The sequence below is a fragment of the Wyeomyia smithii genome, chromosome 3 (assembly GCF_029784165.1).
Source record: "Wyeomyia smithii strain HCP4-BCI-WySm-NY-G18 chromosome 3, ASM2978416v1, whole genome shotgun sequence".
NCBI classification, from domain to species: Eukaryota; Metazoa; Arthropoda; class Insecta; order Diptera; family Culicidae; genus Wyeomyia; species Wyeomyia smithii.
The window spans coordinates 218,026,100-218,043,868 of NC_073696.1; the positions used below are offsets into that span (position 1 = coordinate 218,026,100).

Sequence of the window (17,769 nt, forward strand, 5' to 3'; positions counted from 1 at the left end):
TCAGGAAAAGTAGTATTGTTTTTATGAAATTTTAAAATTAAAGTACCTATTTTTTTTTTACCAAATAAATCATTATAATTTCAGTTGAATGATAGAAAAGTATGTATTTTAATTTTTACAGAAATGCTATAAACAATCATGTTAATTATTTTTCAGGACCGAAAAAGCGGCCCCTAATATAATAATTCGTTATTTCATTGAGAAGTAGTTAATCTCAGACTTTATGTTTTTCTTTTAGGTCGTTTTAAAGTTTTTTTTTTTTGAATATGAGTTTTCAAACACGTTGAATCTCATTCTTCTAATTATCATGGCCATTTTCTAAAATAGCTTTATGCCTGAAATAGGGAAGGATTAAATGCAAATTGTATACGAAAGATTATGTTGAGTTGACTGCTCTCCGATTGATTTCATAACATTTTGCAATCAAAATGATGCATCAGTGTATTGTTATACAATCATAATTTTATTGATTTCCTCACTTCTCATCGAAACATCCGCCTGTGATTATGTGGCCATTCTGATGGCTGAACACGTGCTTATTTAAATATGTACGAATTATCTCGTTTCGTGCTCAACTGGCATGAAAATTTCCTCATCGCGGAAACAGATGATCGCTTACAATTAATATAACTGATGCAATTATGTATGTTTTCTGCTGTCCCTCACAGGTGGAGCGGAATAAAGCAATCCTTCGCGAGATTGGTAAGCGAAGCCACCGTGACTTCGCGCCCAGCGAGGATGACAGTCCAGTACGCCGTTTCAGCCGGACCCATTCCATCTACCGCCAGCTACCCATACTGAGGCGCTACGGACCTTCCCCCGAACGATCACCATTCGCCGACAGCGTGGATTACGAGCTGCTGGACACGACAGCAAATCGAAAGGCAACCGGCAGAGCGAACAACAATCTTAGTAGTAGCCAGGACGGTGCCGCGAATGCGGATGAACCGAGCAGCGGCAACGGCAACAATAGTCCCAATAGCAGTAGCAATGATGACAGTGGGGTTCTCACATTAGCCCAACAACAACGACAACAACTGGCGGAGTTGGAACGGGAGCAGCAGCAGCAGCAGCCGCAGCTACACGCCGAAGTGCTTCATCCCCAGGAGCTGCGATTCTCGTCCGAAGATAGACTTTTGCCACCAAATCGATTTGCCAACAGCCGCAGCGCGATTGGGAGCGACGAAGACGAAGAATACTACAGCAACAGAATCCAGAAGTACCCGGAGCAAGCTCAACACCTGAATGACAAACTGAAAAGCGATGACTTCCATCCAAGTTATTTGTTTAATATGCAAAACAAACTTTTCGGTTAGGGTTCGTGTTCCTGATGGGCTGACGCAACGTGATCTTTTCCTTTCTTCCTACGCTAGGACATCAATCTGAACTACTGAACTACCAAGAACGAATCGAGCAGCGCAACACTGTTAGGAAGCAATCGCACGCAATCACAAAAAACAAATCCTCAGCCAGTTTCATTTCTCAACTCCTGGTACGTATATAGAATTGTAAGTAGTGCAAGTACGGTGACGGTACACAGAAGCAATCAAAAGTTACAAATTTCAATGGCAAGAAAATCACGCCTAAGGTGGTGAGAAAAATAATTTGCAATTGCACTGAAGAATACATTAAATAGTTTTGCCTCATGTTTCACTATGATGAATTGATTGTTTATGTTTACTTGTGTCATATGACATGTGGCTATCAACGGACAGTGAGGGTTCACTGTTTGGGAAAGGTTCGTTCATTCCTACTCATGTGTGTGCTACAGTCTGAGATCGGTTCTGCAGCTGATAGAATTAATCCTTAGGTTTTCGTTTTTGATATTCACCATAGGAGCTTTTGGTTCAGAACAAACAGCTCCATTTTCGTAGCAAACATTAGCCTGGTATTAGATTACAAGGCGAAGGATAGTCGGAACCCTTTAGGTTTGTTCAGTGTAGATAGCGTTAATTTCAGCCATTTTATTCCAGTTTAGAGCTGCTATAACTTTTGCATTGCTAAGCCAGTGTTACTGCTTTTTATGATACTGGTTTGTACATATTAACATATTTTTTCTCGAGTCTTCAAAAACTTAAGCATACACTATGAGCTTTAGCATACTTTGATCATATTCGTGCCTCTATTATTCCCTGTGTCAATTTTGTGTTGCCAAACATGTGTAGCACAATAAAAAAGACTGTTCCCCAGATTCGCTCCAAACTAGCGATCCCGCAGGCCCTCAAAACTAACCCGTAGTACGGTTGCAATAATCCATCAAAGAGAAAACGATTTCTGTGTATTAGCTTCATCCTGTTTTGCCATATCACATCATACGCAAGCCTATCAGCGGCCTAGCGAAATTATTTCCACCGGGACAGTCAAAGGCCTGACTGTCGACCCGAGAGCTGACAAAAAGAAAGCACCGAGCGATTCCACGAAAGTTCCATTTTTATAATTTTCCGCCTGGTGCAACACCAACCGAAATGCCAGTCCAGCAGGCAGGCGGAAGGACATTAAATAGCTCGTTTGCAGTTGGCAGCTGATTCTCGGGGTGTGATTTTTTTTCGATGTATTACATGGAAGCCCTTTCCAAGCAATGTGTTCTCATTTTGGTGCAGGTTTGCGTACAACAATAACAAGTCCGTGGGAAAACACGAGAACAACGCCAGCCAGGATATGGAATAAGCGTGGGATTTTGAAGCTTACTTTCCAAGCTTCGACTGAGTACGAAGTGAACATAATAAACACCTCCCGACAAACACTTGTCGTAAACAGAGTTAAGAAAAAGTTCTGATTTATGCTATAAACGTGAGAAAATTACGCTGGTTGGAATTGAATGATAATGCTTTATGAGAGCAACTTGAATTCAATTTTTGGTTCGTACCACCGGCAATGCCCAGTTGCAGCCCTACATGGGGTAAAGATATTTATCAGATAATCATTTGGATTTAGGCCTTGAAGCCTGGAGCAATCATTAGGTCATTTGAGATTAGCGAATCTGAATCCGATCCGAATCACCGCTGTTATGAAAAACTTGGTCTAATATTTGAGTTACGCCCGTTTAAAGTTTCACGGATGGATTTTTCATATAATAACGTATGAAATAAAGTTAATTCAAATAAATCAATTTGAGCGGGGGCCTAGTGTGGTTGGTAACGTCTCCGCCAACCACGCTCGACGCCTGGGTTCGAATCCCACCGCCGACATAGGTGTCGATGGTTGTGAGGTGGCGTGATCCACTCACAACCAACCCAACTGGTCTAGATTCAATCCTAGCCAACACCGGGAGATTTTCTGAGGCGAAAAATCTCTGGGATCACGCCTTCCATCGCATGAGGAAGTAAAGCCGTTGGCGCCGGTCCGTTAATAAACGGGTCGTGAGTTAGGGTCCTGGGTGTGGAGTCGCCTCCCTGGGCGTCGGTGATTGGCCACAACAGTGGCGGAACTAGACCGACGGAAAATAAGCGAGAATAAAAAAAAAAAAAAAAAAATCAATTTAATGGTTAGATTCATATAGCTTTTGTAGTCAGCAGTTACCCCGGTGACTTTGAAGTACATCAGCAGTGTGTTTCATCAATGGCATCAGTTCATCAGTATGTTCAATAAAGGTTATAAAAACTTTATATTACGTATTAAACAAATATTTTAAACTGTTCCAGGCGCTACTTCACGGTGCACTGAAGCTCATAACTCAAAATATCAACAAAAAGTTTCTTCCAGTTCACGGTACGGGTACAGCACAGATTAATCAAAACGGTGCTAGATGGTATGCAACTGGAGCAGGAACAAAGAGCGCAAAAATAAGATTGATTTTGGAAGCGGAATTAGGGATATAAAATATTTTTTAACATGTTTTAGTCGAATGATACTCAAAAACCATATGCTTTTGTGTGGTGTTCGGAAATATCATTTTGACGTAGAACTACGTATTACGGAAACATTCTGGAATAGGGGTGCAAATTGCAATACCGAAAACATAGAAAGCGTCACGAAAATTGTTTAATTTTAGATGCTTATAACTCAGTCAGTTATCAATGGACTTCCTTCATTAGTGTAGCAATCGATTGGACAATTATCTAAGCGTTCACCAAAATGTGGGAAATTGTATTTTTATGACACTAACTTTTGTACTCTTGAAAAATATACAGTCTTATTTCGAACGCAGATTTCTACTGAAAAAACAAGACCAAATATTATCCAATTTGAATATTTTCGGAACCGGTATATTATCCAGAGGACAGAAATTGTCCCCAGATGTCATTTTGAAGTTCATGATTATGACTTCCGGTTTCCGAAAAAACGGCCATTCGACCGTGCGGAACATTTGATATGAAAAATTGGTTTTATTAATTACTGAAATCTCACGCCCTTACTCCTATCTCTTATATGCTTAGGCGTCATCCATTAATTATGTAAGGACTTTTTTCGAAATTTTCGACCCCCCATTCCCCCATAATGAGGCTTAGTAAGATTTTGCATTGCCCCTCTCCCCCCCACGAATCTTACGTTAGATTGTCTATTTATGGAAAAAAAATATTTTCAAAGGAAAAACATTTTTTTACACATAGCATATTCGTAGAGGATAAAAAAACAAGTTAATACAGTTAATACTATGTGAAAGTAAACAAAATTCAAAATTAAGTAGAAATGAAGTAAAGCACGCAATCACCCAGCGACGGCGAATTCACTGCTTTCCCAAAGTTCAACTGTTAAGATCGCAGCGATAAAGAATTCAACTAATTTTATTTTTTTTTAGTTTTGTAAAAAAATTTTCAGTTTTTGAATACCCCCCCTCTCCCCCTAAACTCTTACGTAATTTGTGAACGACCCCTTAAGCATAAATATGAGCGAAAACTCTAGTGACTAAAAGAGCTTAGGCGTCGTACACAAATTACGTAACGCATGAAAGAGGGGGAAGGGGGTTGAGTCCGCGTTACATAGGGGGAGGGTGGGGGGTGATTAGTTGAGACCGTTACGTAACTGTGATGTTTGCTCAAAATTGCAAATTTGGAAGGACGGGCAGGTTATCCAGCGTTACGTAATTTTAGGGGGGGGGTCATATCGAACGTTACTTATCGTTACATAGGGGGAGGGGGTCTGGAATCTAGGTTTTAGCGTTACGTAATTTGTGTACGAAGCCTTAGAGCGGCTGTTAATCTATGCGCTCGATCTCTGAACTAGTCTATGCCACACGCGACACCGCTGAGTGCCGCGCGCGTTGGCAGCTAGTGACCTACTTTTCAATGTTTATTAACATGCACAGAATGTGCAGGTGTTTGCTTTTTCGGCTTATCCTATTCTATACACATAACACATAGCAGAAGGCTCTGTGCTAACTTTTTCCATATAATCGAATACCCCGATAGAAGACCGCTTCTTTTTCTATCAACTGTTTCAAATAATATTAACGGTAGACCTATTGGATACTGCAGCAGGAACGGGTTTTATTATTTGCAGTATCACTGTTGAAGTAAGTGATACGCATACAATTCATATCCGTGCTTGTGTGTAAGTTTTATCTATCCCTTTCAAGCTTACTGCTCTACTATGCCGAGCCTCTGCCCATCCTAACAATATCGTCTAATCATAATACGTTACTCAGACCAGTTTTATTGTAATAGGGACCTATTTTGGTAAAAAGGAGAGTCAACTATTGTACTGTAGATTTCAGATTAATGGAAGGGTACGTGGTGGGGAGCCTGGGAATAAACCCATGATAGAGTCCTTTGACAACCAAATGGCCTAACGATTCTACTAAGACTCGAACCCACGACCACCCGCTTACCAACGCGGACTCTGTAACCTTGCGGCTACGGAGCTCCCCCAGGAGCGGGGTTACCGTTACATCCGCCCCCACCTCGATATGATGTGAGTCTTCATGAAGAGAAAGACTTGCATAGACGGGTGGAGCGTATCGAGCCGTGACAGGTTCGCGTTAAAGTTATTGGTGGAATTGCCATGCGTGTGGGCATGTTTTTAAGCTCTTTCTTCGTTTTTTTATAAGTTCCTCCTCCGTTTTCGCGACAAAATTGTTGCAATAGATCTTGCGCTTCAAGTTTGCCCAGAAATTCTCGATGGGACGCAGCTGGGGGACGTTGGGCGGATTCGCCGACTTCGGTACCACATCGATATTCAGCCGCTCCATCTCCTCCAACGATCGCTTCGAGTAGTGGGCCGACGCCAAATCTAGCCAGAACACGGCTTTGACATCCCCTTCTCGCTGATTATCAGCCACAGCCGCACCTTCTTGGGGAACTTGGTGTGTGAAATAAATAACACCTAGGAGCTCACTTCCTTCGTGGGAGAGGTGAAATACGAAGGTGCCAGTCGTTACCATCCAGGGTGAGATAGGTCTCGTCGTCCATCACCACTGCCACGTCGCGATTCGCCGGGAAAATCGACTTGACCATCTTATGTCGCTGCGTCATTGCTTGCAGCTCCGAGACCAGTGGACGGGACTGCCGCTTCCTGACATGTATGTCCATGTTCTCCAGATACTTTTTCACTGTTTTACCGCATGCACCAACCTACCGGCCAAGTGCACGCAGCGATTAAGCCACTTTCCCCTCGGTCTTCCTCTTCAGCATCCTTTGGATCTTCTTGTCGCTCAGGGTCGTTGGCCGTCCGAAACCGGGCTTTCTTTCGATGCTCTGATCATTGTCCAATAGTATCAAGATGTTGTATATGCCGGAACGAGCACACCCGGCGCCCACAAAGTGCCGCACGATGTCCGTTTTTAACGCGGCGGGGTACCGTTCTTCGAACGCATACACTTCTGAACGGAGTGGTTTCACTTTTTTCGACACCACAGTTAGAGTTTGACTGATAGAGCTGTCAGTTTTTTTTTTTTGCTTACTTATGGGTTACTATGATTGATGAAGCATGAATAGTTTCGTCAGTGCGATTAATGGTAAACCAATGTAAAATCGGCAATTTTTGTCCATTTTTTTACCGCAAACGTTAATCATCCTTCTCTTGAGTGCTGCACCTAATCTCTTTCGACCGTCGACACCCGACCGCCAAACTTCCCCGCAAATGTGATCAACCAGGACCATCAAGTCAGTGATCAACCGCAGCTCTTAGGTCTAACCCTCTCTGCATCCTTCTTTTCGTCGTTCTCAACCTGGGGCACGCATACCCCTGGGGGTACTCGAAAGCCTTCAGGGGGTACGCGAAAGAAAAATCAGTAATGGCGGACAAAGCAATTTTCTTTAAAATACTTTATTTGTTTTTCAATCTTGCTCCTAAAACATGACTGTAGCAATCAAACAAACCATAGTTCAATTTTAAACCTAATAAAGACTACCACAATACGATCTACTCTCTCCCACTCTGCGAAAACATTACAGGCCAGGGGGTACAATTGACGATGGCATGTATGATTGTCTATAACATTCGGTATGCGATACACACATTCTTCAGTACACAGCTGCCCTAGTGCCGAATTAGCTTTTTTTTTATACGTAGGCTGTCGGTAAGGTGCCGAGCAATCTCCGATGGATTTGAACTGTTACCGAAACGTGCTGTTTGTGTGGTGCAGACACGAACGTCTGTATAAAAGTAGGAGGTTGTATCCAAGACACGACCGTATAACCGACGTAGAACTACGCACTACGTATTAAGGTATTGAGACTCTACTCTGAAAAGTTGAAAAATAATGAATTTTCGTGATAATTGGAAAATTGGATGTTTAGAGAAAGGTAAAGTGTTCGGGCATTTCGGCTATTGATTAAGGTATATTTGGAGATGTATTTTGTGTACCGTGGGTGCAAATATAGTGAGTATTACGCTATTGGCAGAGTTTTTTCACTGGTGGTACGTTTTTCTCAGCATCTACTATACCGATTTGGCTAAAATCTTACAAGCAGCTGTAAAAAAATTCCAGCCAAACATGGTTTCGAGTGAAACGATGCGTAATACTCACTATATTTGTATTCAACTCATGCAAATTATATCTCCAAATATACCTTAATCGATAGGCAAAATACTCAAACACATCACTCTATTTTAAACATCCGAAAAAATTACGGATTTTTTTATTTTCCAAACTTCCAGAGTAGGGTCCCCCCTTAACAAATTTGGATTGGATTGTTTCATTAACGAGTCTTAAAATCTACTATTGCTTGCTCAAATCGAGAAACTTTTCATTGAATAAACTCTGGAAGTCTACTGTACTAGAATATTACAATACTTTGCACGTTTTGTGCCGTGCTGGAGTACAAAATATATGGCTGTGTGATCTGGAACTTACATGGTTAAGAAAATTCCACATCTATCGACCCATTTCAACTGAGCAATATCCCCGTACTTTTTCACATGCTCACTTGCTTTACCTTGAACTAAAACAGCCATAAGGTTAGAAAAAGTTTCGTTACTACTGTATTAAATGTTGCTAGCTTAACATGTATGAGAATAACAGCGAATAAAAATAATAAACATGCAGTGACGCTTTAAATCCGACTTTTTCTTTGCAATTGCAGTGCTATAGGCTTCTAATTCACATATAAAAAAATACGATGTCAATGAACGAACTGAAAGAAATTGCTGTTGAAATCTGGCGCTCGAGATCTTTAGAAAATACGATTAATCTTCGATCATTTGTTTTTTTAGCCTTAAGAAAGGCACAGTTTGCTGTTCAAAATCAATAAAGGCACTCTGCCAACACGCACTGTGAAAGCTGTTTCCAAATTCAGTAAATCAGACGGCCGCGACAGAATTTGATTGTAAGGATCCAGCACAGATTACTTGCTTGTGTTTTAAAAAAAATATTAACCTTCAATAACTAGTTCAAAAGGCATTTTGCTATTCAAAATCGTATATTCTGATGGTAACTTTTGTGCTGCCCTAACAATGGGGGAATAACGGTACTCTGACGACACATGCAGAGTATTTTGTTTAATCGTAAATCAGCCACAAAGCAACCCGCTGCTACTGCTGCAATCCGCTCCTGCTACTGTCCACGTTATGGACGGTCCGTCCAGTATAACTTCCGACAAAAAAATGTAACTGACCAGGGAAACTCTTTTATGGCCGAAGGTTGCTACGAAATAGGCCACGCCTCATTTATAAGTTTTACCATTGTCTCATGTTCTTTAGACGAATAATTCCCAATTCGCATTTGAGTTTTGTATCCAGCGAAAAAACACCGAACTAACTGTCGAACTAACTGCTTTTGTGAATGCGTTCTAACAGGGCAGTTTATTATTCAAAATCGGTTATGCTGATCACAGCCTTTGCGCTGCCCCAACAGTGGGGGGTTAACTCAATATAGTAAAAATTAGACAACTACAACAGAATTTGATTGCATCCCGCACAGAATGTCTGCTTGTGTTGATGCCAGAAAATTATTAACCTTCAATTATTTGTTTATTTGCCTTGAAAATGGCAATTTACTGAACACGATCGGATATTGACACTGAAAACACGAACTGTAAAAGCTGTTTCACAATCAGTAAATTAGACGGCCGCGACAGATTTGAATTGCTAGGATCCAGCACAGAACTCTTGCTTACGTTGTCAAAAATTATTAACTTTCAATGATTTTTTAGTTTGCCTTGAAAAGGGCATTTTGCTGTTCAAAATTAGATTTGCTGATGGCAATCTTTATGCTGCCCCAATAGTGGGGGAATAATGGCAGTCTGGCTGAAAACCGCGCCTGTCCTGAGACATGGTGACCAATCCGCTGTTACTACTAAGTGCTGATATCTGCTGCTGCCAACGTTGTGGATGGTCCAGCCAGCTTTCCTTTCGACTAATGAATGTAGTTGATTTTACCAGAAACTCTCTTTTATCCCTTTCCGACCGAGCCCACACAATTGTATAGGTAAAAAATGACGGATAACAAAACCTAAATCGAAGCAAATCCTATATAAAAACATTTGCTTGTTTCGGCTTTTTATTTTTCGTAGCAGCTGCGATATTGAAACTAGCGTTTTGATCAACAAAACAATTAATAGGACGTTCAAAAAGCGAGAGAGAAGGTTCTGTTTAAGTCACCTTCTACCTACGCAATTATATGGGTCCTGTCGGAAAGGGTTATAGCCGACAGTTGCTACGAAATAGGCCACGCCTTTCTGTTCAGTTTTCCCATTCTGTAATTTTCTTGTGACGAATTATTCCACAATTCGCATTTAATTTTTGTATCCAGCGAATAAACACCTATGGTGCTCTCATGCACGCAACGATTTTAACCCGTATCGTATTACGGCTTGTAATCAAGCAAGCGATTTCGCTTGCTCGCTGTTGCGTGTTGCATCATGTTGCAACTGAGCAGCTAGGAGACGACGAAATTTTGTTCATGCAGATTGATTAAATCGATTTCAATTTATTCCTGTAAAGTCGAATTAATCACTTTTGTTGAGGCGTTCTAACAGGACAGGGCAGTTTGTTACTCAAAAACGGTTATGCTGATCGCAGCCTTTGTGCTGCCCCAACAGTAAATAAATAAAGCAAATTTTTTTACCGCGACAGAATTTAATTCCTAGAATCCAGCACAGAATGATTCTGTTATTGCCAAAAATTATTAACCTTCAATTACTTGATTATTTGCCTTGCGAAAGGCATTTTGCTGTTCAAAATCTGTAAAAGCTGTTTTCGCATTCAGTAAATAAGGCACAGAATGTGCTGTTGCCAAGATAAAGCAAAACTTTATTGCGGGCAGAAGGCCGAAGCCCTCAACTGGCAAATCGAGACGTTTGGTGCTACCTCGCTGCTGCTGTGTACTGTGATTTGTGTACTGGCGCAACCCGCTATTGCTACTTCCGCAATTCGCTACACTGTAGCTAATTAGTTATACTATTCTGTCGACCTTTTCAGGGAAAGGCAGCGAGCGACCAATCAGAGGACGTAGTTTTCGTTTCAACAAGGCTTGACAATTATCAATAGTACAATAGTTCGCATAATCAATCAACAATTTTCTACATGGATGGATGCGTGTATAATTTTCCAATCAATTGCTGCAAAAATGAAGGAAATCGGTTGAAAACAAACCGATTTATAAGCATTTTAAAAGGGACAATTTTCGTTTCCTTTTCGTTTATAGTTTTCCTATTTACATCCCTATGTGGTAGGCTAAAGAAAAACGTAGTTCTACGTCAAAAAATAGCTTCTGCTCTTTTCTACATTCGCTATTCCGAAGATATCTGTTGTCAATACGTTCTCAATGTGATTACTCGACTATCAGCGCGGATAGGTATCACGAACAAATAGCAACAGAAACAATATTCTGAGAAAACAGTAAAAAAAAGGACTGTACCCGTGGGACGCCTGGCCAATATTATGACCTTGCTGTAAAAAAGCCTAAAATACCTAATATGAGTGTTTTCGGCACCGGAATACTATTCAGATGCCATAAATTGGCCTTAGTTACCATTTTAAATCTCTTTAGAGCCGTCACAATATTTTCAAATAGTTATTTCATAAGTGTTGAATAAAAACTACTGACAATACAGTTCTTTTGTAATTGTAGCATTAGAGAAAATTGAAAGAGAATTATTAATAAAATTCACCGCTCCAGACCATCAAGTTGAATAATTTCTTAACCTATTGCAAGAAATACTTTGACGTGAGATAGGTGACGTGAGATAGGGAACCTTGTGATCGTGTCTCACACACAAGCTTGAAATTCTCCTTAATATGTGGAAAGAGCAGTGTGAACATTCACCGCACACTTCTTGCCCAACATGAGCGCTACGTTTTTAGTTTTTTGCACCACACTTTTTTCTTCTGCTTTATGCTGTGTTTCTTATGCTCGCAGAAAAAATAACACACTTGCTGTTTCTTCCACAGCTGAGTGAAACAAGAGTGGTAAATCACTCTAGTGACATACACAGAAGTACACCGCGGAGCACACGGCTGAGATAAATTCAATGGCATTCGAAGGACAAACATTTGTGACGGGCGGCTGAATTTTCTTTTTCGGTTTCGACATGCAAAGTAAACAACGCAATCTACTTTCCTGCCTAGATGCTCCTCTCATTTGATATATGCTTAATATGCACACTATAACATCACTCCTGTGAGCTCTGTTGAGTTGTTATTAAGCGTAATGTCCTTTCGCGTGAGAAACCTCACACCAGTATATTATCTCCCTGGAGCAGTGATGCCACATAAACAGATTTTCTGCGTGTTTTTTATACAGATATCTGTATATACAGATTACAAACAAATTTGATTACAAATTTATGAGGTCGTGAATTAAACTTCTTCATATAGTTGAAAACGAGAATGAACTTGAATGCTGTTGAGCGTGTTGAAGGTTTTTTTTTATAATAATATCTTACGCGTAAGCGTGTGCATTAATGAGTCATATATGTTAAATAAACTATATCGTACTTTTCCTATGGAGGGATCTGTCCAGTACATATGCAGATTTTTATACAGGTTTTTTTTTTAAATTTCACCAAGGTGACAAAATTTTCTGGGTTTCGAAATACAGATGAAAATGTGGCATCATTGTTCTGGAGAAATATTTCAGATTCCACCGGGGTGTTTTTGCATGCTCCACATATACACATGATTGCCCTTCAAGTAAGTACGTTGCTTTGCTGAGCAGAGTGTGGGAGCAATTGTTTTGGTAGTGAATGATATTTTCCTACACGCTAGTGATTCTATTAGGAGAAACGGCAAGCCTGCTTACACATACCTTAGAATGAATTCCATTTTTTTTTTTCAAAATATTCGTATTCCAATATAGTAGATATTTTCAATTAAAAAACTTATAATAATTAACTTCATACATGCATCAGTTTTCACGTTATTTAGAAAAATACCAATAATTTATTTTATAATACATTTTATAATTTATAATTTTGCCACAATCTGAAATTATTCCAAAACTTTTGGTAAAAAGCTCAAAATAATAAAATGTAGGACCAATTTTTACTCAATGTTAAGTTTAAAGGTTATTTTCAATTTCAATCTTTAAATGAGTAGTCAAAATCCAATAATGCAATATTATAAAGCTCCTGGTTGCTAACTTTCTAAACACACCCGTTTTCGAGATATCTCAAAATTAGGTTTGAAAAATTTGAGCTTTTCATGAGAATACGCCTTTTTGTAGGTTATTCGTGTTTCTATAGCAACTAGCATAAATTCTTTGAAATGTGTAGTAATTATAACACAATCCATTCCTTGACAGCAAAGAGACTGGATGATGTTTTCTTCCACTGTGCAGAATTTTGAGAACCCAAGCAATGATGCAGTGGCATTGGTTGTCATGGTAACACATCTCGTCTATGCTGAGGAAAAGTAAACTTCCAAACTACTAAACTAAATTTTGAAACTACATCGATAAATTCAATCACTGCCCGTGGTGTACTTTTCACTTGCAACAGTGAAGAACCGCTCGAATATCGATAGCAAAATTGTGCTAAACTAGAACTTTGTACCGAATGCGGTCAGACGTATCGATTACCCATTAATCAGCATTGCAGAGTGTAGCGGTTTGCTATTAGTTCACGGTAGAAATAACTAATAGAAGCTGAGCTGGCCTGCATTTCGCTAGAAGCGAAATCAGATCTGTTATCATGAGTATTTCTGTCCAGAATATGTTCGAATGGAATTATAGCTAATGAGTATTTGCGGTCCTTCAGTAGGTGAATATTCAATTTTCAGTACCGAACTTGGTTCCAATTAAGCGAGGACTACCAAAGGTCACGTTCATGATAAAGAAAACCGCACAACTATGAAACTGTTCAGAAAGTTTTCAATCAGAGCAGCAACAAAGTTGCCAACAAAATTATCAAAACATAGGGTACTTCTGGAACGGTAGGTAATGATTTCCTCAACTTGGTCTGATTGAGTCAGTAAATTCTCTTTATTATTTTATTGTGAGTACAGCATTCCTTAAAAAAAATCTTGTTTTCAGTAATTATTATTAGTTACTCCTCTGTTCATAAAAAAGTAACCAGTCTAGCTTTGTGGAATCGAAACCGTTGTACGGGATCGATCAACCGCAAATTCCTGTTGCGTGCCCGCTGGCGAACAGAATGATAAAACCTGGCCAAGGTGGAAACAACAATACAGGAATGCTACTGTGTACCACCACTACTTCACTACAATGTATTTAATTTGTACTCCAATTCTATTTATCAACTGTGCTGTGCAACTTCTATTTCATTTCAGTCCATTGCAGATTCCTCTCAACACTCCGCAGACAGCAAGTGACTGACTGTGAGCAACATGAGCATCAGCTTTTCGCTTTATCAGCTTTTCCAGTCATACAAATTGCAATTCCCGACTCATTGCTTGTGGTATTTTTGCTTTAGAAAATAAGAAAATGTTAGTTTGCTGTGCTCTACCTCAACCTTAGTGAACCCAGGAGTATGTTGTTGAAAGGCTTAAGCAGATCATCGCACGCTCCAACATCAGAGGTGCGTCTTTAAATAAATGTTGAACTGCGTCAAGATTGTAAAATCATTCATCGATATAACAAAAAGAGAAACAAATATGATTTGGTTAGAATGTAATTCAACGTTTTAAAATGTCATGGATGGAAGTGTGGGAAAAGCGCGTTAACTAGTATTGAAAACAAAAAAAAACCGAATGCAAAACAATGAATTCGTTAGTAAATTACCCGCCAAAACCAGACTGACTAGGTTGGCACCTTAAAAGTTACTCCGCTGTGTATCTCTAATATCTGGCGAGTAGTTGAAGACCAAAAGTCCTATAGAAGTAGAAGTCTATGAACAAAAATTGTTTAGATGTGTTCTTTGTAGCTCGTCATTTCCAACGCTTGCTCGCCCCGAGCGAAGTGAAGATCAACGTACTTATTAATTATCATTGGAAGAAATTGGAACTTGCTGGCACTTTTAATATACATTCTAAATTCAGCTTTTTAAATTCAAATGTACGAACAAATCAAATATATTTAAAAGCAAAGCAAAAGGAGGAATGCAATCAAAAAAATCTAATTGTTGGCATATTAACGGTTGGGCGCTTCGGAAGTAATCAATACTTAATACCACAATTACAAAGTTACAGTTAATAACACATGAAACCAGAGAGCTATCTTTATCGTAAAAGAAATGATTCCCAATGTTTGCGAGAAACCAGCTTGAGAACGGCTACATAAGACAAAAACATACCATGGAACTTAATCGAAAATATATCATAACTAATTGTACTTGTTGGTAATCATACGACAGCTACTACAGACTAATGTTCTAAACCAGCTAAAACAAAAAAAAAATAACAAAAGGCAACTAAATTCTGAGATAAACAACTAAACATGATGAAATTGTATTGTACATATATTTAAATTATTGACAAGTAATAAAGTATTTAATTTTTAAGAGCAAAATGTTATTTATTGAAACCTTGAACAAGCCATGGAAGAAAAGAAATTCAGAATAACGAGGAATTATGTCATATCGAAGACAGACGTCCGCTCACTTATGTCAAATTCGTTTTTTACGGTGTAGCTACACACTTGTCCTATAGCGGTTTTTGTACTTTCCAGGCTACATCTAAATTACACTTTTTCTGTTCCAGACTGCATCCGAAAGCCACTGAGTGTAGTTTTGGAAGTTAAAGTGTTAGTTAATTTTTATTCCAAAACGTTTGCGTTCAAAACGCTACCTGTGAAAATTACGCCACTCCTCGCGAAGGAAAATTCTTCTCGATAAATATACAGATAAAGAGGTACGTTGGCTTTGCAGCAAATTTCCCAAAAAAAAGCTGCGGATGAAATTGTAATTGTGCTCACAGTTTTTCGCCAACTGTTACAGATTATTCGTCTTGCTACGACATTAGTCGATTTGTTCCATTATCTTGTATTTAATAGCCGCTAATGACGGTATCAGGTGAGCGTTTTGTTATTTCTCTAGTCTCCAGTTTCTCTAATATCATCCCGTGTACTTACTCTTTACGCACTCAATTTTCTTACCTTTTATAAAGCAACTGAGTTTCAACGCCTACTACAACACGCAGCTGACCTTGAATCATTCTCAACTGGCGAATTTATGATCATTAGCAGCTAATATTTGTTTTAGACATCCCACTGCCAGGAATCTAACACCGTGGTTGTTTCGCGTATATATATATATATATATATATATATATATATATATATATATATATATATATATATATATATATATATATATATATATATATATATATATATATATATATATATATATATATATATATATATATATATATATATATATATATATGTATGTATATATATATATATATATATATATATATATATATATATATATATATATATATATATATATATATATATATATATATATATATATATATATATATATATATATATATATATATATATATATATATACATGGTGTTCTTGGCAAATAAAACAGTTGGGAATGGGTCAAATTTATCCTGTAAATGAAATACAATATCTCTTTTGCGTTTACTGAGCAGTCCGAACTTTTCCGCGGGGTAAAATTATTTGATCATTCTAAAATTAATTTGTTCGTAGCTAATTCTAAAATTATACTTACTACTGGCGACCGAAAACATCATCAGGCGCACCCTGTATTGTAAATATCCTGGTTGGATTAGTCATGAAAAGATAAATAAACTACGTTCATTAGCCTCTATCATCGTTCGTGGAAAGCTGAATAGCAAATAGTATATATGGTCAATTTTGACACTTTATGAATGGGAGCTATTAATAATATCAGTAGGGTATACAGATATAAAACGACCACCCTAGGCGAAACGCCTTAGTGCATTTTGCCGAAGATATGCAAATAATAAAATATGAGACTATTAGGAGTCTATTAGAAGTTGTACAGTTGTCACTAGTAGCAAAACATAAACAAAAGTTAATTTTGGTTCGAGCTGCTTCGAATGTAATTTTTGTATCCATTTCGTAGGGTTTTTTACTAGTTTATAAAGTTTATTAATTGGTATTCACGCTCATCGGATTACTAAGGACATGCCTAAGTAAACCAATAAGCAGCTATATCAACGTTGGGAATCGTTTATTTGGCTTAAGTATTTCATGTTTTCGGCTACACAACCATTCCACAGTGGTTCGAATTGTATGGCAAGGTAGGTCATAAATCATTTTTGTACAGTATTGTTCTTGAAAACTACTGAAATCGACAGAATTGCAAACAACCATTTCTGGGACTGCCATCATCCTTTTTCAATTTTGTGGGATTCTAATACCTATGCGTATTAGGACGCAATAGAATTGAGTGAGAAAATTGACCGCTGAATTTCAAAAAGCGAAAGCTTTCGAAAGTTTTACCTTCTCGAAAAATTGTGACTTCTCTACACAGCTAGAAATTTGTTAATTTAATTGTTAGGATTTGTTTGCATACGCAATTTGGACTTATCATTCGTAGGGATTTTAATGTACTCTACTAGGAGCTCATTACCCATTTGCATGGGGCATATTGACCTTCTGCATTAGAGCTTCTTTTTCAATTGTAGCGGGTTTGTGTAACATCTATTACGAAATGAAATAATTACAGTGCATTATCAGCTAGATATCCTACTAGAATCCATAGCCTACTATATTGAAATTCTTCCTTGAGGGAGGCGTATAAACCTGTTTACCCTACAGAATAAAAATATAGCAATACCGTAAGGCATTATAAAAACATTCTCAACCAACGCACACTGGGAAAAAAATGAACCCAAATTCTCACTAATTAGAAGCCGCTGGGCTGGGCAACCTGAAATATAGCAATTGGTCAATAAATCGATTGGTGATAGTTTCATTCTGGGCAGGGTACAGGAAAAGGTCTGTATTTCAAAAATACGCAAAAATAGTATGAAAAAGTCGCTTTTTACGC

At 38.5% G+C, this 17,769-nt stretch overlaps 1 protein-coding gene across 3 annotated transcripts in view; it reads left to right on the forward strand.

Moving 5' to 3' along the window:
* Positions 1–15,283, forward strand: part of LOC129730481 (uncharacterized) — a 106,669-nt gene extending 91,386 nt beyond the window's left edge. For all 3 annotated transcript variants that reach the window (XM_055689827.1, XM_055689828.1, XM_055689826.1), the window contains exons 4-5: positions 669–1,492; positions 14,107–15,283. In XM_055689827.1, coding sequence (XP_055545802.1) covers positions 669–1,316 — 648 coding nt within the window. In that variant the 3' untranslated portion in view covers positions 1,317–1,492; positions 14,107–15,283. The remainder of the gene's footprint in view (positions 1–668; positions 1,493–14,106) is intronic.
* Positions 15,284–17,769: the final 2,486 nt, after the last annotated feature.